Source organism: Nicotiana attenuata, chromosome 3 (genome assembly GCF_001879085.1).
Source record: "Nicotiana attenuata strain UT chromosome 3, NIATTr2, whole genome shotgun sequence".
NCBI lineage: Eukaryota > Viridiplantae > Streptophyta > Magnoliopsida > Solanales > Solanaceae > Nicotiana > Nicotiana attenuata.
Window position 1 is genome coordinate 70,571,372 of NC_031991.1, and position 27,300 is coordinate 70,598,671.

The 27,300-nt window shown below is 37.0% G+C and overlaps 3 protein-coding genes across 8 annotated transcripts; 2 read left to right on the plus strand and 1 right to left on the minus strand.

Annotated features, from left to right (window-relative positions):
* Positions 6,138-8,216, plus strand: LOC109224066. Its single transcript, XM_019388613.1, has 2 exons — positions 6,138-6,469; positions 6,694-8,216. The coding sequence occupies exon 2, from the start codon at positions 6,835-6,837 to the stop codon at positions 8,086-8,088; it is 1,254 nt and encodes a 417-aa protein (XP_019244158.1). The 5' UTR covers positions 6,138-6,469; positions 6,694-6,834; the 3' UTR covers positions 8,089-8,216.
* On the minus strand, positions 9,806-16,599 carry LOC109224067 (carbon catabolite repressor protein 4 homolog 5). Of its 5 annotated transcripts, XR_002067690.1 has the most exons (15): positions 16,113-16,595; positions 15,824-15,987; positions 15,548-15,613; positions 15,394-15,446; positions 15,087-15,168; positions 14,455-14,501; positions 14,237-14,318; positions 13,435-13,527; positions 13,325-13,357; positions 13,141-13,217; positions 12,879-12,984; positions 11,966-12,051; positions 11,779-11,863; positions 10,601-10,882; positions 9,806-10,342 (listed from the first exon to the last, which is right to left on the minus strand). XR_002067690.1 is itself a non-coding variant. In XM_019388616.1 (14 exons), the coding sequence occupies exons 1-14, from the start codon at positions 16,438-16,440 to the stop codon at positions 10,814-10,816; spliced, it is 1,359 nt and encodes a 452-aa protein (XP_019244161.1). In that variant the 5' UTR covers positions 16,441-16,595; the 3' UTR covers positions 10,349-10,813. The 5 variants fall into 5 exon arrangements, 4 of the variants coding, with proteins under 4 accessions (XP_019244161.1, XP_019244159.1, XP_019244163.1 ...); XM_019388616.1 differs by lacking the exon at positions 9,806-10,342 and having other exon boundaries at positions 10,349-10,882; positions 12,879-12,972; XM_019388614.1 differs by lacking the exon at positions 9,806-10,342 and having other exon boundaries at positions 10,349-10,882.
* On the plus strand, positions 18,245-23,767 carry LOC109224068 (lysM domain-containing GPI-anchored protein 1-like). Of its 2 annotated transcripts, none has more exons than XM_019388620.1 (5): positions 18,245-19,154; positions 19,966-20,080; positions 20,184-20,348; positions 20,422-20,453; positions 23,394-23,767. In XM_019388620.1, the coding sequence occupies exons 1-5, from the start codon at positions 18,509-18,511 to the stop codon at positions 23,426-23,428; spliced, it is 993 nt and encodes a 330-aa protein (XP_019244165.1). In that variant the 5' UTR covers positions 18,245-18,508; the 3' UTR covers positions 23,429-23,767. The 2 variants fall into 2 exon arrangements, with proteins under 2 accessions (XP_019244165.1, XP_019244164.1); XM_019388619.1 differs by lacking the exon at positions 23,394-23,767 and adding an exon at positions 20,747-21,104.

Consider the following 27,300-nt stretch of genomic DNA (forward strand, 5'->3'; position numbering starts at 1 on the left):
GGCGCTTTCCTTTTGCAAGGATTGTTCGTCACCTCCACAGTGGCAGTAGTTGTCTTGGAACTCAACAAAACGTTTTTAGCTCCTTTGTCCACATGGGCATCCCCGCCAGTCGAAAGGGTAGACTTGGATAAGACCTTGGTGCTTGGCGAAGGATCTTTAGATCTTAACTTGGACTTGGATGACCCTCCGTGGGTGTCCTTTTGACGTTGATCATCTTTAGAGGATAAAGGAATATCATCTTTCCTTGGAACTTTCAAAATGATATGAGCGCTTTGTCGGGAAGAGTGCACTCGACGAGCTGACCACCAATCTGCATACTCACGAGTCATTAGAGGGCCCTCTTCTGATGGACGCGTAGGGACAATAACTTTTGACGAACCTCCAAGACGAACACAAGAATCCCAGAATTGCACTAGCATTTTCAGCGAGCCGTCATAGGGTCTCTCTATGAGTTTGCCAGGAACATCTTGACAAAAGCCGAATTGACGACTAAACCTATGTGGGCTGTAAGATGCCACAATATGAATGTCATCATGCCTAAGGGTAATGAAGCTTGAGCGAAGACTTATAAAAAAGTCACTCCAAGAATTCGATTGTTCGTCACGATCGGTAAGATGCAATTCCCTCCCTTGTAGCATAGCCAAATGGTGAAGCTGTCGCGCACTAACTTGTTGAAACAACTCACGGGCATTACTAAGGTCGAAATGCTTGGCCATCTTCTCGCCAGAAACTTTGCACATCTGCGGACCTCGTTGTGGATGCTTAACACGATAGTAGGTGTCAAAATATGCTCCTATCCATCCATATACATAATGAATAGGAAAGAGTGCTTTGCAGGCGCCCAAATCTTGAGAAGTGGAGACCTCCTTCAAGCCATGATAAATACTTGCAAGGACGGGAACCGCCAAGGAAAACTTCTCTCCATGAGCCATCAAACTCGCAATTTTGAAGACACTAGCACGAATGTAGTCGATCTTCTTGTTGGGGAACACAAATTTGCAAAGCCAACATGCAAGGAAAGCCGCCAAATAAGTCTCAGCTCTAAGTGACTCCTCCACGCCAAGCTCAATAAAGGGGGCATTCTCCTCATCGGTTCGTGGTAGGAAGCTCGCGTCAATATTTCCAGAAGGATTATGATTCGACTTCGGCCTTGTAGTCCGATTCCTTGATGATTTTTGCGGAGGCTTGGCATACCTACTCGGGCCTCGAAACCAAAACTCCACCCAATCACGAATGGATACCTCATGGACATCATCCTTCATGAGTTTGTAGAATGCTGAAAACAGGTGCAGACAACTTCTTGGGAGGAAAGGTTTTCCTCGATCGTCTTCTTGTGTCAACTCCTTAGCCGAGGGGATAACTTCGTCATAGAAAGACCCATGCACCGGAAGGCCTCCGATCGCGCGCAAGTCCTACAAAGAGATGGAGAGTTCACCAATAGAGGTAGAAATTGTGTTGGTAGATGGACTCCAAAGCTCACAAAAGGCGCGGAGGACATTCTCATTGTAATCATATGTGAACAACGAAGCAAAGATGGCATCATAGACCTTGATGTCATCCAGAGTCAACTTGTTGCGGGCAAGAACATATTCTACCCACTCCCAATATTTGGACGTATAGCGAACTTCACCAAAGCCGGAAGGAGGAACACTCCAAGTGGCGAAACATCCATCCTAATCATGATGAGGAGGACTAGCAGACGCGACCTTTTGATGGGTGGAGGACTTCAAAAGTATGACATTCATGTTGGTTGCTTTGCCCGAGAATCTGTCCAATGCATCCTTCATCTCTCTGGTCGACCATTCTGCAAGATCAAGAGAGGCATCAAGTGACTTCCTAGCAAGCGCGAAAGCACCTATCACCGGAGGATGAACTTTTAAAGCGAGAACTTGGGCGCGCGGATTCTGCTTGTCGCTAGTAATCTCAAGGTGTAGATATGGTGTATCGTGGTCGGTAAAATGCATCCTTGCTGATGGAACTCACAGTCCGATGTGCTGCTTCGAGAGTCTGCAAAAAAAATGATTAAAAAAGAGGAAAGGGAAGAAGCTCCGAAAATCAGCAAAACTGAAAGGGGCAACATGTCACAATATATTGCTTAAATTCGAGAAAATATCTGGGAAGCTATCGGGACATTCTGATCATGATTCTTACCTATGTCGTAGCTCTGGAATTCTAGTTTCCGTAGCCGTAAACCGCTCGTGATTTTGATGCTCCTATACCAAGATATGATTTTTTGGGTTAAGACGCGCAAAGCTGAGATGTCGAGCGTGACAGAACTTGAACTAAGTTTAGGAAGCTCACCTGGGATGATACAATGCGAATCTAAATCCAAATTTTTAATATGTTGTAGTACTCCGAGTCTAGTTCTGTAGCCGCAAACCACTCGTGATTTCGGCATTCCTACACCAAGATATGATTTTTTTGGTTAAGACGCACAAAGCTGAAATATCGAACGCGACAGAACTTGGAACCAAGTTTAAGAAGTCCAGATGGGACAGTATAAAGCGAATTTAACCTTAGTTTTTGAATATATCTTGCCTCTAAGTGTCTACTTTTTGGAGGATCAAACGGATTGAGTTTTGGACACTCCTATGAAAAGATGTGAATTGTTTTCTGTAAGTGCGCCAAGCTGTCGGACTAACGGGAGACGTCCGACTTAACCAAAGCATAAGAAAAGCTAATTGCTAGTTGCTGCTTGTTGGTTAATACGCTGAGGCTGGATGTATGACTACGTTTTGATAATAAGTTACGTTAAGCATGACCTCTTATATAGATTCAAAGGTGGTGCCCTTGATACGTTTTCAACAGAAACAACCATACCTTGTTGAACAAGGATTTCAAACATGGAAACAAATTGCAGACCCTCGGAGTGCTGGAAATATGGAAACAACCATAATATGTTTCAAACACGTTCTTACCAACCATAATATGGTTCAAACATGGAAACAACCATAACATGTTTGGTAAAAAAAAATGATTCCTTGTTTAATGTTGGAGTGCTGGAGGATTCTTACCAAATTTGTTAAGTCTTTACTTGGTCCTATATAAAATGGGTTTGACTTATTTATTTTAAGTTCATACACGTTCTTTCCATAGAAGGAATGATGACCAAGTGTTTCATGGAACAAAAAAATACTTATCCCATCAACAAGCCAAGTTATTTTGTAAATTTGGTAATACCACTGCTTAGTTCTACATTGATGGTTATTAATTTGCATTGCAAGCTAACATTCAGGCTGCAACGTAGTGATCATGGCATTTGCCAAAGGCAATTGACGCAACTAAATTCTTCTCAAACATGGGGAAAAAAATCAAGATGGTTAAGTTTGGTACATCAGACCATTTGACTAAATGATTCACGAAGGGACGTTATCTTCATGGGTACTTCAAGTCTCTTCTTTGATTTCGGCAAGCCTACATCCCGACAAACCTTGAAGCAGGGGGCATTTGTAGACAAATAAAATTTTATTAAATTTAAATCCACAATTAATTTGGATTTCATCGTATATTAAATACATATTAGTCCAAATGATACTATGGGCTAGTATAATAGAGTGTATTATTTAAGTCTAAAATGAATTGATTTAAATAAAAGTCCAATGTACTATTGGGCTAGCCCGCAAATTGGTCTTCTATCAAATAGGTCGGCCCATAAGCCTCAAGCCCAATGATTCACTAGGGTTTTCTTGGAGACTACTCCACCCCATGCCTATATAAAGGGGTCAGAGGAGAAGGCTAAGACAAGCAAGGAAGCAGAAGGAAAGGCTAAAGAAGCTCTGAAGAATAGCATCAAGGTCTCCATCCATATCTGCAATCATCGTTTGTGGTCAAATTCCAAAGGCGAACTCAAGTCATAGGCGGGCGGCTTCAAATCTTCCGTTCGTGATAACCCAACACCAAATCCTGGTTCGTGACGAGCTTCAAATTGTTCGTGACGTACTACAAATATGAAATCCGTCAAGTTCAAGATCAAGCTCTCGAGCTCTTGAACCGTCATCCGTGAGGAGGAGAATCAGAGGACTACATCTCTTTAGATTTAGAGATATTTTAGAGATTGTAACCCCATCACTTGAAATTAAATATAATATTTGTCGTTATATTTCTTGTCTTGATTATTATTTTTCAGGAGCGAAATTTAGTTGTTACAACGTCTTATATAAAACATTTTAACTTTTTGCTAGTCAAAAGTCTCTTTTCGATATGTTTGACTTTATGTATTTACCAGATATAATTTTTATCATTTTAAATGGTTCAATAGTTTTAGAAATTTCAAATTATTTAGAATAAAGTTTTCATGACGGGGATAACTGAAAGAGAAAAATAATGTTGTTGACATTAACAATCACTAGTTTTAAAATTTAAATTATCTAGACTTAAAAGGAGATAAGGTACTCAAATTGAAACAGAGCAATTATCTCGTGACATGTATGACAAAACAATCAATAGTTTTTAAATTTTAAATTATTTCAGATTAAGTTTTCATACAGGAGCTAATAAGTACTTAAAGTTGATACAGAACAATTATTTTTGAAAAAAGAAAACAATTATGTTGTGACACTAACAACAAAATTGTTATTGCAGTGATGAATTCCGTGAAAATATTCACTCATTATTCGCCGTCATTGTGTTAGAAATGGAAAAGTATTGCATTTTTTTATATTGTTTGGTCAAATTTTTAGGAAAAAATAAGCGTATTTAAATAATATCAGAAGTTATTTTTTAGAAGCCAGAAAGTAGTTTTTCTCACGAGCATTTTTGCAATCTTGGTCAAGCATAAATTGATGCTCTAATGTTGGCGCAAGAGTATTTTTGTCAAAATATCAATGGCTATTTTCTAAATATACTTTTTCAAAAATTACTTTTTCAAAAAATACTTTTCAACCTGAAAGGTTATAATGGACATAATATGAAAATTATTGTCCTTCAAATCTAGTTTCCAATACTTTAAAATTATTCGTCATTTGGACGTTCCCACGAAACTACATATAATTATGCTTATTTACTAATTGTGCCTTTGGTTATAATGCTCGAAAAAATGCGAAATGTAGTAATTGACTAATTGCAAGTAAAGGGTAGTAAGATTAGTATTTTCAAAAAGTAGTAATAAATTAACAAGCAATATTTAATTATTGATCATTCAATAAATAGCCTTTCCAACTAGGAAAAAAATATGCTATTAAGCCAAAAGCTCCTCGAGTTCATGTTTGTCAAGTACAATTGCACGTTGAAACAAGTTCGAAACACAAGATAGCAACAATAAAGGTTTACTTTTACCAAAGGTATATGGAATTATTTCAAATTTTTTTGGCAATATTCATGATGTAAATAATTAATTTTCTTTCACTTATATCACACGATAAATAGCATGGGAACAAAATGAGGTGAGGAGATGGAAAAGGGATCTCAATTTCAACAAAGACAAAAAATTATTGAGGTATTATCACTTTTAGCCCGCGCTAAAAATTATTTAAATTTGGTAGCAGAAAAAGTGTATAAAATATGTATAATTATTGTATATAACATACAAAATATACAAAAATATACAAATTTTATATATTTTGTCTACTATTATTTTTACAGCATCTATACAGTATCACTTTTCCAAAAATATTAGGCAAAAACTCGACACCTATGGAAGTGAGAATAGCAAATACCTCGTGAAATAGTCTGACCCGAACAATATTACCTTAAAAAATGGTAAAGAGATCACATTCCCTTTAAAATAATTTACTCTTTTTTGTTTCCTTTTCTTAATAGAAAAATCACGCACGTGCTTTTTTCTTCCTCTCCAAAATTACTTCTAAAACATTACTACCAAATAAGAAAAACAAAAGAAATAACGCTTCTTCTCCCAAAACCGAACGTTATTTCTCAAACATTAATTGAACCAATTATAGAAACCTGACCAAATTAGTAAAGAAAATTAAAGTCAATTATAAAAGTTGAAAAAGCAAAAAGGTACCAAAGAAAAGAAATATACAAAGTCTCAACCGAAGCAAAAAAACAATTTAAAAAGGAAAATTCTAGAAATACAAATATTATTTAAAAAAAAAAATTTGAGTTGAGAGTCCTACATGAAGATTACACGCGGACGCTTATATTGGTTCTTGAAATTGTCATATTCTCCACTTTCTTTGGGGGGAAAAGGAAAAGGTAAAGAAGAAGAAGAGAGTTTTACTGATGTTCTACTCCTTCTACACTTCTATTTCCACTGAATATTATGCCCAATTTTTTCCAATTCTCTCTTCTTCTTCTTTTGTTGTATTTTATTTTCTTTATCAAAGAGTAAGCAGAGCAGAAACAAGAAAAAGAGACAGAAAAGAAATTATATGTCGTTTGTGATCACAACAGATGTAACTGATCTGGCTAGAACAGCTTCAGACCAACTCTGGCCCTTTTCTCATTCCTTTTTATTTGTCAAATTTTGGAGGCAAGAAAAGTGTCTCTCACCTTCTTCCATGCCAGAAAGGTATGATCTTTATTCTTTAAAATCTTTCAATTTTTGCATGTTTCATATATACTGTATGTGTGATGAGAAATAGAAAATTTGTTTTTTTTCTTCTTTCTATTGTATGATTTACATGTTTTGTTGTACTTTTCAAGAAGAAAAAAAAGATTTTACATGATTTCTTGTGACATTGGCATTTATGGGTTTATGGGGTTTAAAGGGGTTTTTGTGTTTTATATGTGCAGGATTTGTTTTGGGGTTTTTCATGTAAAAAGCTTCTGCTTTTATAATTTGGCTACAGAATTTCTGGGATTTTCTTGGGACTGACGATTTACTAGAGATTTAATTCTTTAGGGGGGTTCAGGGTTTATCTATTTTCTCAACAAATGCCCTGCCTTCCCCAAGAATTGTTTGATATGATGTCTAATAAGGAGAGGGTAAATGATGGTTGCATTGGTTTACCGAGAAAAGTTCGGATCATTTATGATGATCCTGATGCTACTGAATCTGAGGGTGAGAATGATCATAATACTTGTAATGTTGTTAGAATCAAGCGTGTCGTTAAGGAAGTGAACATATCTAGTGCTTATTTGGAGAAAGACTTTGAAAAATGTTTGGTCAAAAGCTCCAAGAAGAGTCTTGAAAATAAGAACAAGAGTGGTCTTGAAAATAAGAAAGTGCAGATAAAATCGTCGTCATTGCCTAAAGGAGTTAGGATGAGGAAATGGGGAAAGTATGCAGCGGAGATCAGAGACCCCTCGCAAGGGAAAAGAATATGGCTTGGGACTTTTGACACTGTGAAAGCGGCTGCAGAAGCATATAATGCAAAGAAGGCTGAGTTTGATCGAAGGATTTTGTCCGAAAGGGGTAAGAATTTGAGTTCCCCTCGAGCTCCCCCTGAGTGTTCTACAGCTTGTTCCTCTCATCCTACAAACAGGACCAGTAGTTTGTACTCGCATCCATCCCCGTCTTCAGTGCTAGATGTACCAACTTCATCAGCTGCCACAGCAGTTGAGTGCATTGACATTCCAATGAAAGACAAGAATCCAGTGCCAGTACTCGAGGTAGAGCAACCAGCTTCAGAAATCGTGGAAAAGCAATTGTTATGGCCGCCTTCAGGTTGTCAAGATTTTAACCCGAGATTTGAAGATCAAATGCTTTATGAAGATCCTTTGATAGAACAAGGCACCATAAGCGATATCCTTGTGGAGATGACTGAATTCAATACCATGAAGAAAACAAAAGCTCGACAACCAACCATAGAAATTTGTCAAAAGTCTACAAAGGGAATTGAGGACCGTCGTGTGAATTGCACTGAGCAATCAATCACGTCTCCTTCTATTAGTGCAGAGCTTAACATGATGAACTTCGAAGAAACTGCAGTTTCGGGGAATAACTTGAAACATCTAGGCTTTGACGAGAATGCTCTATTTGGTAAGGATTTTACACAAACTTTTGATCCTTATACAGATTTTATAGGTCTGGACAGCAATTTTCTCTGCTGTGATGGTATAGAGGAGTTTGTTTATGGCGTGAACGAAGACTTCAGAGATAATGTTGCAGCTAAATCGCCAAAATTGGATGAAGTTGACCTTAAATGGTTAGACGAGGTACTGGTACAAGATCAATCAGTTTCGTAAGTACTAAGTACGATTAAGTTAAAATGGTGAGCAATGAGAGGTTGTTCTTGGGATTTTTGCTTTTGCTTCGTAGTTCTGCCCAGGATTTTTGACTCTAATCCCATCACCAATGAGGTAAAAAAAAAAAAGAAGAGGAACTTGTAGAATAGATGATATTCTATTTTTTGTTGTTAGCTATTACTATTAATATTACAGCAATTGTGCCAAAGATATAATCTGTGTAGTAATATATGATCCATTTTGCACTTTTGTTGTGGCTGCTTGATTTTATGTGGAGAATCTGGAATGTGAGAAAGGTAGTGGCCCTTTTGCTTTTTTTTTTTTTCATTCTTCTTGTCTTTCATTAGGGTACCTTTCTCATGCTCCCAGTTGTGGGTGGTGGATGTTGTGGTACAAGAAGAATTAAATTACTTTGATGCTATGAATATTTATTGAAAATGATGGATATCTGCCATTTTTTATTTTACAAAGGAAATGAAGAACTAGAAATATCAAAAGAGGAAAATAATCAGTTAGTGGGAGGATGCCACTAACTGCTATGTCCAGTAAACAATTTCAGAACTTCCAATTCATACGTAGTTGACTGGTATTGAAGATGACAAAAATTAGTTAACATGTATGAGATGTCTTTGACACGAAAATATTCGACCATAAGTCAAAAAAAAAAAAGGGGGGGGGGGGGGGGGGGTCGGGGAAGAAGCAAAGAAGATGCTAAAGTGGTTGTACCTTCTCCAATGTACCAACTTGAATAATACAGGTCAACTCGTCTTGGTTTGTCCTTCCTGGGAATAGAAGGGCATGGCACTCCCTGGTACACAAAATCAGAAGGCAAATCAATACCCAAAGAGGGCCTCAAAATACAGAATAATTANCACGGTGCATTAAGATCTGGGAATGGCCGGACCACAGGGGTCTATTATACATAGCCTTACCCTGTATTTCTACTAATATTTTTTAAACGTTACCTTTCCCCTACCTTCCCTTTAAATTTGAGGTTTTTCAAGCGTTCTTCAAAAGTTATCTAGAAGTAAACTTGTGGTTTTATTTGGCCTCCCATGTTCAGGATAGTGGTATAATAATACAATAAGAAAAGTTTGCCATCTAAAGCTGTTTAGTTTATTATCAAGCAGAATTATTAGTGTCGCATGTTGTAAAAGGACAGGAGTATTCCAACCTTTTGGAAACATTGACTTAAATTTTCTGTTGGCTTTTACATAATAAGTAGTGTATTTTCGCGTTAAATCACTCAATTCCCTTTCTAATTCTCTTTACTAAGATGCGTAATTCTGTAGGACTGGCACGTTTCAAAAGTTCAAGCTCCGCTTTTTAAGAATCCAAGATTCTAAATTAGGCACAAGTTCAAAATTCGCAGCTTTTTAGATTTCAGTTGGTTTACACGTTTCAAATGTTCCAGCTCTTTTAGGCCCGTTTGGCCATGAGTTTAGTCAAAATAAATTTGGAATTTATTTTCAAAACTCATGTTTGGCCATAAATTTTGCCCATATTTTGGTCAATTCCCAAAACCCAAATCCCAAATCCCACGGCCAAAATCCCAAAACTTGGGAATTATATACATGTTTTTCCAAAATAAAGTTGGAAAATATGTTTTGAAAACGTATGCCCAAATACATTTTCATCTTCAAATCAAACTTCACCCGAATCAGATTTTTCAAAATAAATTTTGAATCTATGGCCAAACGCTAGCTTAAACTGGCAGTTGACTTGATATTTGAACGCAACATAAACGTTCATATCTCTCTCTTTTTAAGGTTGCATTTACTTATTCACTGGTTACAATGAATAATCCATTCTTTGTCGGAAACAAAACCCGTTTGCTTCGGGTGAAACTGTGCTGTCCATATCACTATAATAATAGAAAACACAAATATTAACACTAATATGAATACTCGAGTCTCAAATGGTTTGACCACCAGCATCCGTTACTTCCCACTGTTCTTGTTCTTAGGGAATTGATCACCAACACTTTTCTCATGGTCTGGCATCAAATACGAAGTTGTGGATTGTTTCACCTGACACTGTCCTTTGACGACATTTGCAGTGGTATTCACATACTATCCACAACTTCGCCCACCAGCCATCAACACTCCGGATATTTTTGTTAACAAATCAACATTTTGTGGACCGTGCCGCGCCGATACAGTTATTTGAGGGAATTTTTTGTTAATGAGCCTGATGCATATTGCAGCAATTTTCTTACTAACCGTAGGATCAATGATTGATGCTCTTGCAACCCCTGTCACATAAGGACATGAACCTTAAGTCATTTATATTTCCTGATCATCAGAACAGAGACAACATACAAAAAGTTCTTTGAACCACATGTCATGATTTTCTTTCCTATCTATTAGTACTGAACAAAAGCTGATTTCCTCGTTCATAAACCTTGCCATATGAAACAAAATCCGTTCAGAATCACGATTAAATGAATCACAAGATTGTGCACGGAGTTAAGAGGTCTCTGCTCCTCGCAAATCCTTTCCGTCCAACTTACCATGTTCCTCCTTGTCCTCAGTTCCTTTGTTTGCACTAGGATCTTATATGCACCTGAACTCAAAAGCTTATCGTTGCAGTGTCTGGATGCTGAGTGGATACATGGAGCTGCTTTTCAAAGTGCAAGCACCACTGCAGCATAACTTCATCAAGGTCGCCCTGCCGCATGGTATTTCAAGCTACTACGAAGAAGAAGTTGGACGGGAAGGAATGGTCAAGTCTCACTGCCTCCATCAGTAAAAGCCAGTTCACACACTAGAGCAAGATGATCACTTCCCCATTTCTGCAGGAAAAAGAAACTTAAATATAATAAGATACTTAGTTATGCATTAAAAAAATTGGAGAATTTAATCTTAGCAAAAATCAGTACTTTTGGCATGCTTACATGATCCCATTTTATTTACATGATCTTATATCCTTAAAATGGGACATCAGTGAAATCATAACCCTCTAACTTGCAACAAAGTATGAATATTATAGAAGACTGAAGTGAAACTTGTCAGCAAGTTTCATGGAAAAAAGGAACACTACTTAGGATATGGCCTTATAACCTTACTAGTATTTAACGAAATCAGTCATGGGATAATATCCCCTGACCAGACATTTTCTTCCCTGAACATCGCACTAATTTTGTAGTGCACAAACATGTAAGGGGTCCCTACCAATGTACCGGTTATATTATCAGCTATAATGAACTCACTAATTCATTTCTTCTGCAGACACTGCTATAAAATCAAGTGGTTATTCTCTAGTAAAAGGAACTCTCACTAAAATTTTGCCGGTGTTGGTTAGTCACTCAAATTAGTAAATTGGTTACACCGATGAACCAGGATTAAATGCAAACTAGCGAATGCCGTCTAAATAACTGCTGCAGCTTGTGCCTGGCCGACACAGACGGTTCATCAAGGTGATTATAGGAAAAAAGGTGACTTCTATAATTAAAAAAAAAAAGGAAAAAGGGGGGTAAGGGGGGGTGGGGGGGGNNGGGGGGGGTGGGGAATGGTGATTTCATCCCCATCTTCCAAGTTCAGCTATAGGATACGGGAAATTTTTAGCATTGCTGTAACTTCTCAGAATGCCCTTCCAACAGAAAAACATTTCTAAGTCATCATTTTTATCATATCCTCTACAGAAACAAAGCACTTAAATGTTTTCCATGGTAGCCATAGCTTAATATACCTTACTAGGAAGCCCTCCTGTTCTCCTTAAAATATCAATAGGTAAGGTATCAAGAACTCTTACTGGAACAAACTCTGTTGTGTGCCTGTAGAACCTCACAATGTTTAAAAAGAAAAAAATACCATTGACACATGAAAGAAATTCTCAATTTCAGGTTTATCCACTGCTCCTCTAAAGTAAAGAGTACCATATATAGTCAACAGTCCCCATAAACTTGGAGTGATATGATGTCACCAAGGGTTCTCCAGAGTTGTCCCTGGTTCCAGAGCTTCCCTAAACATTAAAATACGAAGACATCACCTACAAGCAACATGGGACTAAAGCTCTAAAAACCGAAACCTGTTCGCCAAAGGCAAAATAATAAGCAGGTAAGAAAACTTTTGGGAGAGAAAAAGATTAACCCCTATGTTTCGAATTCTTTAAGCATTTGGAATTCCAACTAGGGCTCATTTAGAGCATCTATTTGTATTTCTACAGAAAACTGCTAAGATTAAGGGAAAAAACACCACCAATAGTGAAAAGACAACAGAAGTAAGCAAGAGCAGGGAAAAAACTAGCCAACCCCCTCCCCTACCCCCCCCCCCCCCCCCCCCCCCCAAAAAGAAAAGCACGTGTATAGTGAAAGAAAAAGAGGGGGACAGAAAACAAAAGGAGAAGAATAAGAAGGAAAAGAAGAAAAAAGAGAACATGAAGAATAGTAAGGTAAAGGAAGCTGTCCCCACCATAAATCACAGCCTAAAACTCTTTTGCCCAGCTTTTCTTTTTCATGCTCTTCTTTTTTCCAGCTTTCTTCTCAATTTGTTATGGTTTGCCATTTTCCCCTCCTTTTGACCTTATGATAATTCTCTTTTTTTTCCCCTATCTTTTCTTTAATTCAATCTCGAGGGGAAATATACCTTTTGGCTCTAAATTTTAACAGTAATTGATTAAAGAATTAAACAGAAGAGGCTAAGGGAATCCAAGGTATAGGTAATACCCTTTTCCTTTTCTTTTTAAAAAGATTTTAACAAATGAAAATATATGCTACAATCAATTAAATAATGGCAGAGATTCAGTTAAAAAAAATAGAAGCAGGGAAATTTTGCAAGAAGAGAATATACAGGAACTCCAGCATAGGCACTGCTCAGCTGTAATTGATGTATCAGGTGACTAGCTCCTGTCCCGGTAGCAAGCCTTAGCTCCTCATCACTCCATCTATAAATTAAGCTGTTCAACGTTTATAGGACTTCATTTATGAGCAAGTAATACTCCACAAGTGAAAGATACATTAGCCACTTATTGTTAAAGTTAGAACCATTTGTCATTTGAAATTGGTAAGGCATCAATTAGGTGTGCATAAATTATAGAGAGCACATAAAGAACCTTGACTTGAAGCTTCTATTTTGTGATGGATAGATTTGGCCAGAAATTTGCTTCCGTTCATGCATTTGGATGTCCAACTGTTCCAAATGCCAAGTGATTTAGAGAAAGTAAAATATTCAAATTTGAAGAAGATAAACCGATGTGCAGAACATAAAAATCACAAAGTTCGGTAGCTAGGACTCACCTTACTTGAAGTCAAAAACTGATACATTGCACTCTGAGCAATAATAAACAGAAAATTAGATCTGCAAGAACCAATATAACATTTTCTATGTTTCAGAGTAAGTAAATTACCTGGGGCATACTATTAAGATCTCCAGCTAGCACAACTGGTATATCACCCCACTCTAGTGATAGCCTTTGGGCACTCTCAAGAAATAGTCTAACCTATAACATTAACCAATATTATTAAAAAAATTCCCTGATAAATAAGAAGTTTTTTCGCTGAATTTTTTTTTTTAAAAGTCCAAGATTGACCAACAGGAACATTGTCTGTTTCCAATAAGTCTAGGTAAGACTGAGATGCATTTCAAGTCGACTGGTTATTCCTAGTTCTTTGGAACTTTATCGCTACAAAATCACCCTTTGAACCGTATAAGATTTAGTTCAGAAAATTTTAATTTTCACTTGGAAAGTGAAAAGGTCTAGAAGAACTAGTGTTTAAGCAAAATAAATAAGGCTAGTCCTATGAAGCCGTAATTAAGAATGCTACAAGAGATGTTATAGGACAGGCAACCCGTACAATACCTGAACTTCTTTTGAACATAGGTTTATGCAAAATGTTTTGCACAAGTACGAGGAGCAGAGAAGGGATGCAGGCCTGGCAGGTCTAGATCAAATTGTTGGTTCTGGAACCAAACTCAGTAACACCACTACCCTTTGGCCTTTGTTAAGAAGGCACATGTAAATAGACATCACGTAAAACTGTTATAAAGGATGTGAAGCTGTTCTAGGAAGGAATTGCAGTTAGACCACACTCAAGCAGAGGGAGATCAACAATGTCATACTTCTCAATATGGAAAAATCCGTCAAGTCTTTAGTGACAATGGTATTACCATGAAACAATTGAATGATAATTGTTGCTGAAAATATTTACCTGCCCCAACTTAATGTCTCCGCGGTTAGGGTTGAAGAGTACATGAATATTGCCAACCACAAAGCTTCGTGATGATATACTCCTACACAAAAATTTGGACAACCATAACCAAACAGATTAAAAAGAACTTAGGTAAAACTTTCACAAAATACTGCAAAAAATGACAATTTTTAAAAGTTCAACATGTTGAAAATAATGATAAAATAGAGCAAACTTACTCCGAATTTGAAGCACCCATATCCTTACTTGAGTTTTTCACGTTCATCTGAAAAGTTGATGAAAAGAACTACAGATCAAAATAGGCTCCAGCTGAATATTAGAGTAAAATTAATCTTTGCGACCATCTTGTAATGAACAGGGGAAACAGAAGGCAGACGTGCATGGAAATCAAAGAAGTATCGTATCATCTATCCCTTTATTCATAACTTATGCAGCTTGGGTAGAGTGCATGTATGTCATAACGCCACACTGCTATTCTTTCGCCAGGATGGAACTTTTTGGTGGAGGGTTGACTAAAGGAGCTAGACACTAGAGTTACCTCGGAGATTAAAAAGCCTCATTTTTAATAATTAAAACATCTGATATCATGGAAGCTGAACATGAAGTTGTGTCAAAGAGATGGTAAATCCATGAAACAGTATGTATTTCTGAAAATATCAGCATATTTTAGTTTGATCAGCTGAATTACTAACAATCCAAAGCAACCTTCTTATAGTAAGTTAGTACTTAGTAATTATTAGAATCTTAAGAAGCAAATTGGAAGTTCCAAAGAAAGAGATAATGTTATACTTAGAGCAAAAACAACCAAATAGAAATTTAATATTTTAAGTATAACACATAGCAGGTTTACCTTGAAAACACAAAGTTGGCAAACATTATTGCGTAGATCAAACTTCTGGAATTCTATGCTCTCCTCGTGCAGAAGGTCAAATCTGCAACCAGATATATATTTGTAATATGAGAGAGTAGAATAAATTGGATAAGCTAGTAGGAAAAGCTCATAGCAGTAGGTTTTCAATTTCCACAGAAAATAACAAATATTGATAAGCAAAAAACAAAGCTTTTAGCAGTAGGTCTTCATATCCCATAAGAAGAATCTACAGCTTACTAAGCAACAACAAAATCTGAAAGAAATTAAGAAAAAATCAAGGCCATACAGTTCTCTGTTCCAAAATATAGCACAACCATCACATGCATCACCTGTACGAGCCTAGTAAAGGGAAAAGAAAACACACATTTGATTCAATATGTGATAAAAAAGTTCAACATACAAATCATCCCTAAAGAATTTCAGCCACAATTATAATGCACCTGATAAACTCCTTTGAAGCCCTCTTTCTTGAGGAGATAATCTAAATCATCATAACAATCAACCTCCTGCGGGCATACGAGTATAAATAAGTTTCTCTAAAGAAGCAGAATATCTTCATAAAGTGTTTAGCAAGTAATGCACTTTCTAAGAAGATAATGAAACAATAATTTCAACTACAATGTTATTTATTTCTTGGTCTCTCAGCTCATTTTCCTCCCCTTCCTTTTTGATGAGTAAAGGTACAGAAAGCTAGAAAATTTGAAATTAAAACTTACCTGGAAACACATTATACCCGGATTATATTCTCTAATTTCCTTGCGAATAAGCCGCTTGCGGTAGTCCCAATCCAAATATTTTGGAGCAACATTGTGGTACAGATCCTCATGATCAGCTGCATTTTTTACCCCTAGTATATTATACGACATAAAAACAACCCTATCTGCAAAATCAGGGTGACTATTCAGACATAACAAAAAAGGCAATGCACTTGCCAAATTAAGAAAACAAATAGTATTCAATATTTGGATCGTAACAAAAGAAATTTCGAATAAATTCGTAACTAACCTTGATATGGGGAAACATTGTGAGTAGAATAAACCCACTTGCGCTTATCCTCTGCACTCGTCCTCTTTGATTTTCCTTTATGCCGTTTTTCTTTGCGCCTATTATACGAATAAGTGTTGGAAGTTGCATATGTATGGGTATAAGAAGTGGAAGTATGATTCAGGGTTAGGGTTTCAGTTTCAGTCTCAGTTTGACGTATTGTTACTCTTTGCTTCTTTTTGCTGCGGTGTTGACCAACGTCGTGTTGACTAGTTCTACTTCTCTTTGAATCGGAAGACCGAGAAGGCTTCTCCGCCGGTGGATATCTGCCGTCGCCGGTTCGGCCCATGTTCCCGGGAGATTTAAATTTTGGCGGCGCGTGCTTAACCCTTTATCGGACGAATAGGGGAAAAGTGAAAGATGCACAAGTATGCCGCTATGTTACAATTGGCCCTATATTTTCGAATATTAGAAAATTTATCCCTCTTATTTTGTCATTAATGACGAATATAACCCCTTGATGACTATTGACTCACACTGAGATAACATAGTCCTACTGATTATGTGATATAGATCTATAATGGAATATGAAAACATTGCATGTTACAGGTTAACCTTATCATGAGTATTTGATTTAAAGGATAACCAGATCTGCAAAATTTTAAATTACTCTATTTATTTAAATTGATCAGGATAGACTTACCTTTATTCAAGAGTAAAATGTTTGATTCGATATATTCAATTCTTTTATGGAGAAAATTTTGGAATGTTGTTTTGAAAAAGGACAAAAGGAAGGTTAAAAAATCATGTCAATAGTGATATGTGTCTATTTATAGTATTTGAGTTGTTCAGGGAAATAATTATTTGTCATTTTAGGAAAGGGGTCTTATTTTTTGAAGGGACAAGGTTGAAAGGAAACAAACTGAAGTAATGGCATACCTACTAGTCCAATATACTCCTAGTTTTTTTTTTTGGTTAAACTGAAAATTTTATTTAATCAAGTAAATATTTACATTCACCCGCTCATTTGACTCTAGAGTCGGGTTTACAAAAATAACCTCTTTTGTAACAAATTGATCCCCTATCTACCTTACTAACTATGCTAGCATGGGAATCTATCTATCTAATACTCCTTTCCATTTACAATAATTCTCTCCTCTCATATGTAAATGAAGTACTATATCTCTAACTAAATCTTTACTTTCTCTGCTGATTTGTTGAAATCTTCTAAAGTTTCTTTCCCTCCATATTTGGTACACTGCAGCAGCAAAAGCATTGCCCAGAATTGTCCATTTCATATCTCTGCTCTTTATTTTCTTTGTCATCCAGTTGACTTCCTCTTGCCAATTTCCTACTGTTCTATTGATATCAAACAGCTGCAGAAGTTAATCCCACATAAATTTTGAATATGCACACTCAAAGAATAGATGTTCCATAGTCTCATCTTTTCCACTTGTGCACAATACACATTCCTTTGCTACATTGATGCCCCATTTGATTACACATTCCCTAGTTGTTACTTCTTACATTTGTTTTTTTAAAAGTCAAACCAATTTTTTTTTAAATAATTTCTAAATATACCCTTATATCATTTTGATATGCCGAAAATACATGCAATTTATAGTACTTTCATGTAGTTTCTACCAATCGCAATTTTGCTTTGGATTAAGATTATTTAATATAGTTAAATGACAAATAAATGAGAATGCGAATAGTATGCATATAGTGGGCGTTTGGACATAAGAATTGTAAAATTCCAAACAAAAAGTGAAATCTTTTTTCCAAATGAAAATGGTATTTGAAAATTAGAGTTGTGTTTGGACATGAATATAATTTTGGGTTATTTTTGAAGTTCTGTGAGTGATCTAAGTGAAAATTTTAATTTTTTTTTGTAGTTTTTCAAATTTTTAAAAAATTTCAAAATTCATTTTCAAGTGAAAATTGAAAATTTTACGGCCAACACTAATTTCGAAAAAAAGAAAAAAAATTCTTATGTCCAAACGGACTCTTAATCGCCTGTCACAATTAAAGAAAAATTGATGCATGTCTTGATTCTTTAACACATAGTGACGAAATTTATATCATACTTATGATAAGTGATACTAATATTTATTTGACAGTATAGCTTAAATTATGAAAACTGCATGTGAATGCCAACATTTCTCAGCAATTGACATTGGAAGTGTAAAATGACTGGCAACTGACATTTGCCTGCTTCTTTCAAGAACTCAGCTCTGGTCCTCCAATATTTAATGCCATAGTTTCTACAAAAATCCCAGTTATCTTTGCTTTGCTGTCTCTCTGTCCTAATAATTTCTTCACCTAACCAACTTTAATTCAAGAAAACCAAAATCAAATATAACAACAAGAATTACAAATATTGAAACAGTGTCCTTTGTTATTCATGTCAAGCAGAAATGACAAGCAAAGTTCTTTTCCCTATTCTACTTCCAATTCTGCTTCTTTCTCTGCCATATTTTGTGGTAGCAAAATCTGTGTTTGAACCATGTAATGCATCTGATTCATGCTCCTCTTATCTCTTGTATCGCCTTCCATTGGACTCCAAGATTTCTGAAATAGCATTCAGGTTTAAAGTCAATGTCTCTGATCTTTTAGCAGCCAATTCTATTGATTCAAATCAAGTAAACCAAATCCTACCTGAAAAATCATTTGCGAAAATACCCATTTTTTGTTCATGTGTTGATGGCATACGACGATCTTCGTCTACTCATTACACGATTGGAGCAGTTGATACTTTGATGTCAATATCAGAATTGTATGGAGGACTTGTTAGTGCAGAACAGATTGGTATTGCTAATGGGATTGATGTAGAACATCCTTTAGCCAGTGGACAGAGTCTTGTTATTCCTTTGCCGTGTACATGTTTCAATAATAGCAATAATGGTGTAGCCAGTGTGTACATGTCATATGTGGTGCAGAGTAGAGATGACTTAACAAAAATTGCAGCTGAGTATGGTGTCACAGTTGGGAATTTGGAGATCATAAATGGACTTGGTCAACCTCAAATTGATCCTGGAGATATTCTGGCTATTCCTCTTGCTGGTAAGTAAACCAAAGCCCCCCCACCCCCTTTAGACACACACACACACGCAAAAAGTTACTGGGAAAGAAACCTACTAGTACTACATTTTATTGGGAAAGGGTCAAAAGTATGATTTTACTATACAAAAGGGCGCACACTAAGCTCCCGCTATGTGCGAGGTCCGGAGAAGGGTCGGACCATAAGAGTTTATTGTATGCAGCCTTACCCTACATTTCTGCAAGAGGCTGTTTCCACGGCTTGAACCCGTGGCCTCCTGTCTACGTGGCAACAACTTTACCAATTACGACAAGGCTCCCCTTCAATACAAACAGCTTGAACCCGGTGACCACAAGGTCTACTATACACAATATCTTAATTTTATCCGACGTTATACATAGAGACATCCATACTCTTTTCGTTAGTAAATCCTCTCATACTGCATTTGTCCCTAATAAAGTTCCAACTTGAAGTACAACAGAGGTAACCTTAAGCCAGGGGCGGATTCGCCGAAAAATTACATATGTATATATAAGGCAAAATCTGATTTTTAACTCTATATATTATGTTTTGAATCCCCTTGACATAGCCCAAAAGTCCTGCTCCGCCATTGCCTTAAGCCATAGTACTTAAATATAGAGCGGACACATGGAATCCACTCTGTCCATGTTGGTGTTCCATTTAAGTCAATGACAAATAAGAGATGAGTTGCAAATGGCAAGGGTTTGTATAACCCCAAAGTATAATAGATGTTAAAAGTAAGATATTTTGTATAGTAAATTTGAACCTTATATCTATTTTATTCTTCTGCCACTAAGCTTATGTCCTCTGTAGCATGTACATCAGCAAATCTGAATTGGTACAACGAAAGCCTAATAATTCCAAATGGTTCTTATGCTTTAACTGCTAACAACTGCATCAAATGTGGCTGCAGGTCTACTGATCTCAGGTAACCAATACTTCAAACTCGATAATCATGATACATATTTGCTTATCAATTTCAAGTTTAAATTAATTTTCAACACTTAATCTTTTGATGTTTGATCGAACAGCATGGAGTGTTCAGCTTCAGGAATTGTGGATAAATGTTCACATTTACAGTGCAAAGACTCCAATCTCTTTATTGGAGAAAGGCATGAAAAGCACACAGCATTTGGTAATTGCAATGTTACAGCCTGCATTTATCGTGGACATCTTGGAGGCAAAACTTTTAGAAGGTATTAAGAAACATATCTCCAGGCAAAAAACAAAAACAAAAAAACTAATATCTCTCTTTGTTTGGTTCTGCAGTTTGGTGAATTCAAGTGATGTCAAGTGTTTAGGTAATAAATCAAATCCCAATTCTTGAAAAGATGTTACCTCGTTTGACATTTATTTTAATTTCTCAATCCTAATATATAGGTGTTTATAATTTGGGAAAATGACATTACATAGCCGCTCTCGAAATAATAGCCGAAAAAATGTAGGAGTATATTTTTTGTATATATATATATACATTATGTATGTTCTATACAAATTTTATGCACTTTTCCGGCTACCAAATATAAATAGTTTTTAGCGTGTGCTAAAAGCGAAAAAAGTCCGTTAATTTTACTATTTTTCCTTGGATATGTAGGTAACCAGAGTCAACGTACAGGGTCATCAATGGCAACTGATTACATATCTCCTTATTTGGCATTATCTCCATCTCCATCCCCATATTCCGCCAAAAGCCACACATTAGAAATCAATTTTAGTCCTGCTCATAGACATAGTAAAAAATCATTATCTCAAGTGTTACACTTTAGTTTACTAGTTTTGGAGCTTATCCTTGAAATATTCTTGTAAAAATTTTCTTTGGGGGGCTATTACATATAAAGGGGGTCGAGGAGGGGAGTTGGAAAAAAGACGTAACGAGAATTGAACTTACACCTATTGTGTAATGAATGCATGGATCTTGATACATTGCAATCGATTCCCACTGGCCTTTTCTCGTTCCTTGTATTTTTTTGGTTAAAGCATATCATGTAGCATTAATTAAACTGACGGGAATGGCTGAGAGGAGAATTTATTTAGGTCCCCAACTGGCTTTTTCTGGCATCTTCAAACTGAGCAACACTAGGACAAAATATAGTACTTTTATTCAAGCTAAGAGGTATATGCTTATTTGGAACTTGAATATGCAGTCATTTACTCGAAAGAAATCCTGCTTTGGTGTTTTCAACTTGAGCGTCCTTTTTAAGACACACAATAATCACTAATAAAATTCTTTTTTATTACAAGTTTTGACGATCCATCAAAACTCGTAATTTGATTTAAATGACAAATGTTTGTCAAACCTTGTATGATAATAGATATTTTTACCCCTTCCACTAACTTTCCTATGGCCGGCCTTAAAAAAAAGGACAGCTCGGTGCACTAAGCTCTCGCTATGAGTAGGGTTCGGGGAAGGGCCGGAACACAAGGGTCTTGTAAAGGAGCTCACCAATTGTATAGCTGTCACTTAGGTGTCATTAGGTGTTAAACCATAGTTAGGCTAATTAACTAGAGTAGTTAGTTTGTTAATAGTCTGTTAGTTATATATCTACAGTGTATTTGGACATTGAGGCGGTTAAGTGGAAAATAGAAGAAAACTCATTTCACAATTTCTCTCTCTACTCTTTCTCCGCAGCTCGATCTTCTTCATTCGTCTTAGTCTGATTCTCCAAATCTTTGAGAATTAACATGGTATCAGAGCCTTAATCGTGTGAATCTAGGGGTTTTCTTCGCGGATTTAGTCGAAAATCAAGAGATTCGCCGAAAATTTGTTTGCTGATTTGTGCCCTAATTTCAATGGTGGGAGATACAGTCGACGAATAGGAATTCACTGAACAATCAAACACGCAGGAATCGATTGTGATTGATCACAATCATCCTTTATATCTACATCCTTCTGATGGACCGAGTTCACTAGCATTGGGAATTCAATTGATCGGAATGGAAAACTATAAACTTTGGAGCCAAGCTAAGGAATTTTCGTTGCTAACATGAAACAAGCTAGGTTTTGTTGATGGTTCGATCACCAGAGATACCTATGGAACTAGGTTCAATCATCCATGGGATCGTTGCAATGCAATTATCAAATTGTGGATAATGCACAATGTAAGTTGTGATTTGTTAAGTGGTATTTTGTTTCGCTCAAGTGCTCGAGCAATCTGGGAAGACCTTTGTGAGAGGTTTGATAAGGTGAATTCTTCAGGAAGGTATTATCTTCACAAAGAAATTTTTACCCTAACTCTGGGAACCTCATCAGTATCGGCGTATTATTCAAAGTTAAAGGATTTGTGGGATGAATATGATTCAATCATCCCTGCTCCACCTTGTGACTGTGAAAAATAAAAATAAAAAACACTTTGCGCATTTACAGTATCAACGACTTTGGCAATTTTTGATGAGCTTAAATGATGGCTATAGTCAAGCTCGGAACCAGATATTAATGAAAAATAAGGCACCTTCTGTGAATCAGGCATATGCCATGATTTAGCAAGATGAAAGTCAAAAAATAGTTGTTGGTAGTCACACTATCCCTATTGAGTCCATGGAACCAACAACCTTGTTTACTTCTAGGAATAACACCCAAAAGCAGAGAAGAAACTATAACGTCGAGTGTGATTTTTGTCACATGAGGGGTCACACTAGAGAGGATTGCTACAAACTTATGAAGTGCGACTACTATAACATGAAAGGCCATCTCAAGGAGAACTGCTATAAGATCATAGGTTATCCAGTTGATTTTAAGTCAAAGAAGAAGGGGGCTCCTGTAAGTGGTCATTTGGCTAAAACAGAAGTGCAGTCTGTACAACAACCATCAATGCTACAACCCCTTGTGTTTACACCTGATCAGTACAGTCAGATTTTGCAAATGCTAAACAACAGGTTCCTTTTTAGAATCTAGTGCTCACATGGCAGGTACCTCTTTTCCTAGTACACATATGGCAGGTACTTCCAGTTCTGTTCCTTCAATGGAATCTAGTTTGATAGTGGATATTGGTGCTACTAATCACATGATTAGCAATAACCAGTTATTGTTGAATGGTATTGAAATAAAAAGTTCAGGAGTCCAAATACCAACTAGAGAGTCAGCTAGGATTACTCATGTTGGGGACTGTGAATTGCCTGGAGGTGAACTAGTTAAGGATGTGTTATTTGTGCCCGATTTTAAATTCAACCTTTTGTCGGTTTCTAAAGTGACAAAGGATTTGAATTGTTGTGCATCATTCTATCCTGACTTCTTTGTGTTTCAGGAGCTCTTCAGTGGGAGGCTGAAGGCGATGGGTAGAGAACACGATAGCCTATATGTGTTGAAGTCGAGGTCTAGGAATGCTTCTCTTACTCACATCAAATCTACGGCGGTACAAACCATTACAGATTCAGAGATTTGGCATAAACGATTAGGCCATGTTCCTATGGCTGTAGTAAGGAAAATTTCCTTTTTTCAGAATAAGTCTAGCTTTACTTTGAACAATTGTGATATGTGTCCACTAGCTAGACAAACTAGGATTGTTTTTCCAACACATGCTAGCAGGTCTACTGAACCATTTTAATTGCTACATTTGGATGTCTGGGGTTCTTATAACATTGCTACTTATGATGACATGCAGTATTTTCTTACTGTTATAGATGACTTCTCTAGATGGACTTGGACATTTATTATGAGAGTTAAATCAGATGTTTCTTGTTTGCTTAAATCATTTATTGTCGTGGTTCTGAATCAATTGAAAAGAATATCAAGGTGGTTAGGTCTGATAATGGGGTAAAGTTTTTCAACTCTACTGTGGAGATCTGTTCAATACATATGGAATCATACGCCAAAGATCATGTCCATACCCACCTCAGCAAAATGGAGTGGTTGAACGAAAGTATAGACATATCCTTGAGACTGCTATAGCCATTAAGTTTCAAGGTGGTTTGCCCTCAAGATTTTGGGGCTGTTGCATTGAGGCATCAACATACATCATCAATAAAGTTCCCCTATCTGTTTTAAATAACAAATCTGCCTTTGAGGTTCTGTATAATCGTATTCCCTCTCTCTCAGAGCTGAGAATAATAGGATGCTTAAGTTATGCCTCCACTCTACCCAAACAAGATAATTTTAGTCTTAGGGCTATTAAGTCTGTTTTACTTGGCTATGGTGTCTTTCAAAAAGGCTAAAAACTTTATGATCTTGAGAAACACAAGGTCTTCATCAGTAGAGATGTGGTCTTCAATGAGTCCATTTTCCCATTCAAAAGTACACAAGGCAATTCTGAGATGTCTTTTCCAGAGGAGGTTGATCCTTGCAGATTTTTTACAGATGTTGCCATTCTTCATGTCCATCCTCTGTCCTCTATTGACTCTTTAGTGTCTGCAAGTTCACCTAGTGAGGCTGGCCAGTTGTCCACAGAGGCCATAGAGCCTCCCCATTCCTCTAATAGTGATGCAATACTTCCTGATCCTGTTACTGCTTCACAATCATCTTCACAAGAGACTATTCCTGCACCACCTTCAGGGCTTCGCAAATCTAACAGAACTTCTAAGCCATCTATATGGATGAAGGATTTTGTCATCCCTACCAAGCCTCAAGCTGCTCATACTTGTTCCTATCCTCTTTCTGCTGTAATCTCTTATGATTCACTTTCTCCCACTTATTAAAGTTTCCTTACCAGGTTCTCAGTAAAAGGTTGAACCCACAATTTATGCACAGGAAGCCAAGGACCCCCGCTGGGTTGAGGCTATACAACTTGAAATCAAGGCATTAGAGGATAACCACACCTGGAAAATGGTTCCTTTGCTAGAGGGGAAGAAGGCCATCGGATGCAAATGGGTATATAAAATCAAACACAAGGCTACTGGGGAAGTGGAAAGGTTCAAGGCTCGATCAGTAGCTAAAGGTTATAGCCAGCAGGAGGGTTTTGATTACCAAGAGACATTCTCCCCCGTAGTTAAAATGGTGATTGTACGAGCTGTCATTTCCGTTGTTGCTGTCAAGCATTAGACCATCCACCAAATGGATGTCTACAATGATTTCTTGCAAGGGGATCTTCAAGAAGAGGTATACATGAGCTTTCCACAAGGATTCAACTCTACAGCCGGGAAACACAATGCATGTCGACTTCTTAAATCTCTATATGGCCTTAAACATGCTTCAAGGCAGTGGAACTTGAAGCTTACCACTGCCTTGTTATCTTTTGGCTTCATTCAGAGCTATCTAGACTATTCTCTTTTCACCAGGAGATCTTGTGGGAAGATTGTAGCGATCCTAGTGTATGTCGATGATCTTCTCATCACTGGTGATGATTTGAGCATGATAGAAGAAACTAAAAGCAACCTACATTAGCGTTTCAAAATTAAAGACTTGGGGGAACTCAAGTACTTTCTTGGCATTGAATGTGCTCGGAGTAAAGAGGGTATCCTTATGCACCAAAGAAAATACGCCTTTGAGCTGATCTTTGATATGGGACTCACTGGAGCAAAGTGTGTGGGTGATCCTTTGGAGCTTAGTCACAAGCTCATGTCTTTTGAGTTCGACAAACACGTTGGTCACACTTCTGATGCCTTTTTGAGTGATCCCTGTGTTTACTATCGACTGTTGGGTAGGCTTTTGTACCTCACCATTACTATGCCTGACATTGCTTACGCCGTGCAAAATCTTAGTCAATCCATGCATTCTTCAAAGGTTTCTCATATGGAAGTTGTTGTTTGTTTGGTTCGATATATCAAATCTTCTCCTGGCATTGGTATTCTTATGTCTGTTGTTGCTGCTGATACATTGACAGCATTTTGTGATGCTGGTTGGGCTTCACATCCTATCACAAGGCGATCTGTCACATGCTATATGATTAAATTTGGTGCGTCTCCAATTTCTTGGAAGTCCAAGAAGCAAACCACCATCTCTAGAAGCTCTGCTGAAGCAGAGTATCACAGTCTTGCTGCAACAGTGGGCTGAGCTCGTGTGGCTTGCTGGTTTGTTCAAGGAATTGGCTGTGGATATTCAATTACCTATCTCTCTACATTGTGATAGTAAGTCTGCTATTCAGATAGCTGCTAATCCTGTGTTTCATGAGCGCACTAAACACATTGACATCGATTGTCATTTCATTCACGAGAATGTGCTTCTAGACCTAGTACACGTCCATTATCTGCCATCCTCTGAGCAGCAAGCTGATATTCTGACTAAGGCCCTCACCATCATTTAACATCGTTATCTCTTGTCCAAGCTATGGATGAAGAACATCTTCATCAACCCTAGCTTGAGGGGGGGGGGGGGGGTAAAAGAGCTCACTGATTGTACAACTGTCACTTAGGTGTCATTAGGTATTAAACCGTAGTTAGGCTAATTAACTAGAGTAGTTAGTTTGTTAATAGTGTGTTAGTTATATATCTACGGTGTATTTGGACATTGAGGCGGTTAAGTGGAAAATAACAGAAAAATCGTTTCACAATTTCTCTCTCTACTCTTTCTCTGCAGCTCGATCTTCTTCATTCGTCTCGGTCTGATTCTCCAAATCTATGAGAATTAACAGGTCTATTGTACGAAAGTCTTACCCTACATTTATGTAAGAGGCTGTTTTCACGGTTTGAACCCATGACCTCCTTGTCACATAGCAGTAACATTATCAGTTACGCCAAGGCTCCGGTCGGCCTCCGAAACATAAATAGAAATTAGTTACCAAGCATGCAATAGTGATACCTTCTCATTCCAATTGTATGGCATAATTTTTATTTATTTGATGTAAATAAAGATTTAACTAGACCTTGTAATGTCGGGAAAAAAGATCTTATCTGTTTTCTTTTTTCCAAAAATAGTTTTTCCCCTATTTCAAACAACTACATCGTCCATAGAAAAGATGACACGCAATCCCATATGGATATTGTTTCAAATCTGACTGAACATAATCTTTCACCTCAGGTAAAATCATGTGATTCAATACGTACAGATATTAATCCACAACATGAATTTGACACTACAACTGATACTATTCTTAACCACGTCGAATTGGGACAAGTGTCAGCATATTTCTACTACATTAAACACTATTTCATGCGAGTCTTTTTTACTGTCAATTTTTTGTTGTACTAAGATTCTTTAGATGATAGCTGACTTCTTGTAAAAGCCATAAGCTAACGCTTGAATTCTCCAACAGTTCACAGAGTAATTAGTGTCCCCCCCCC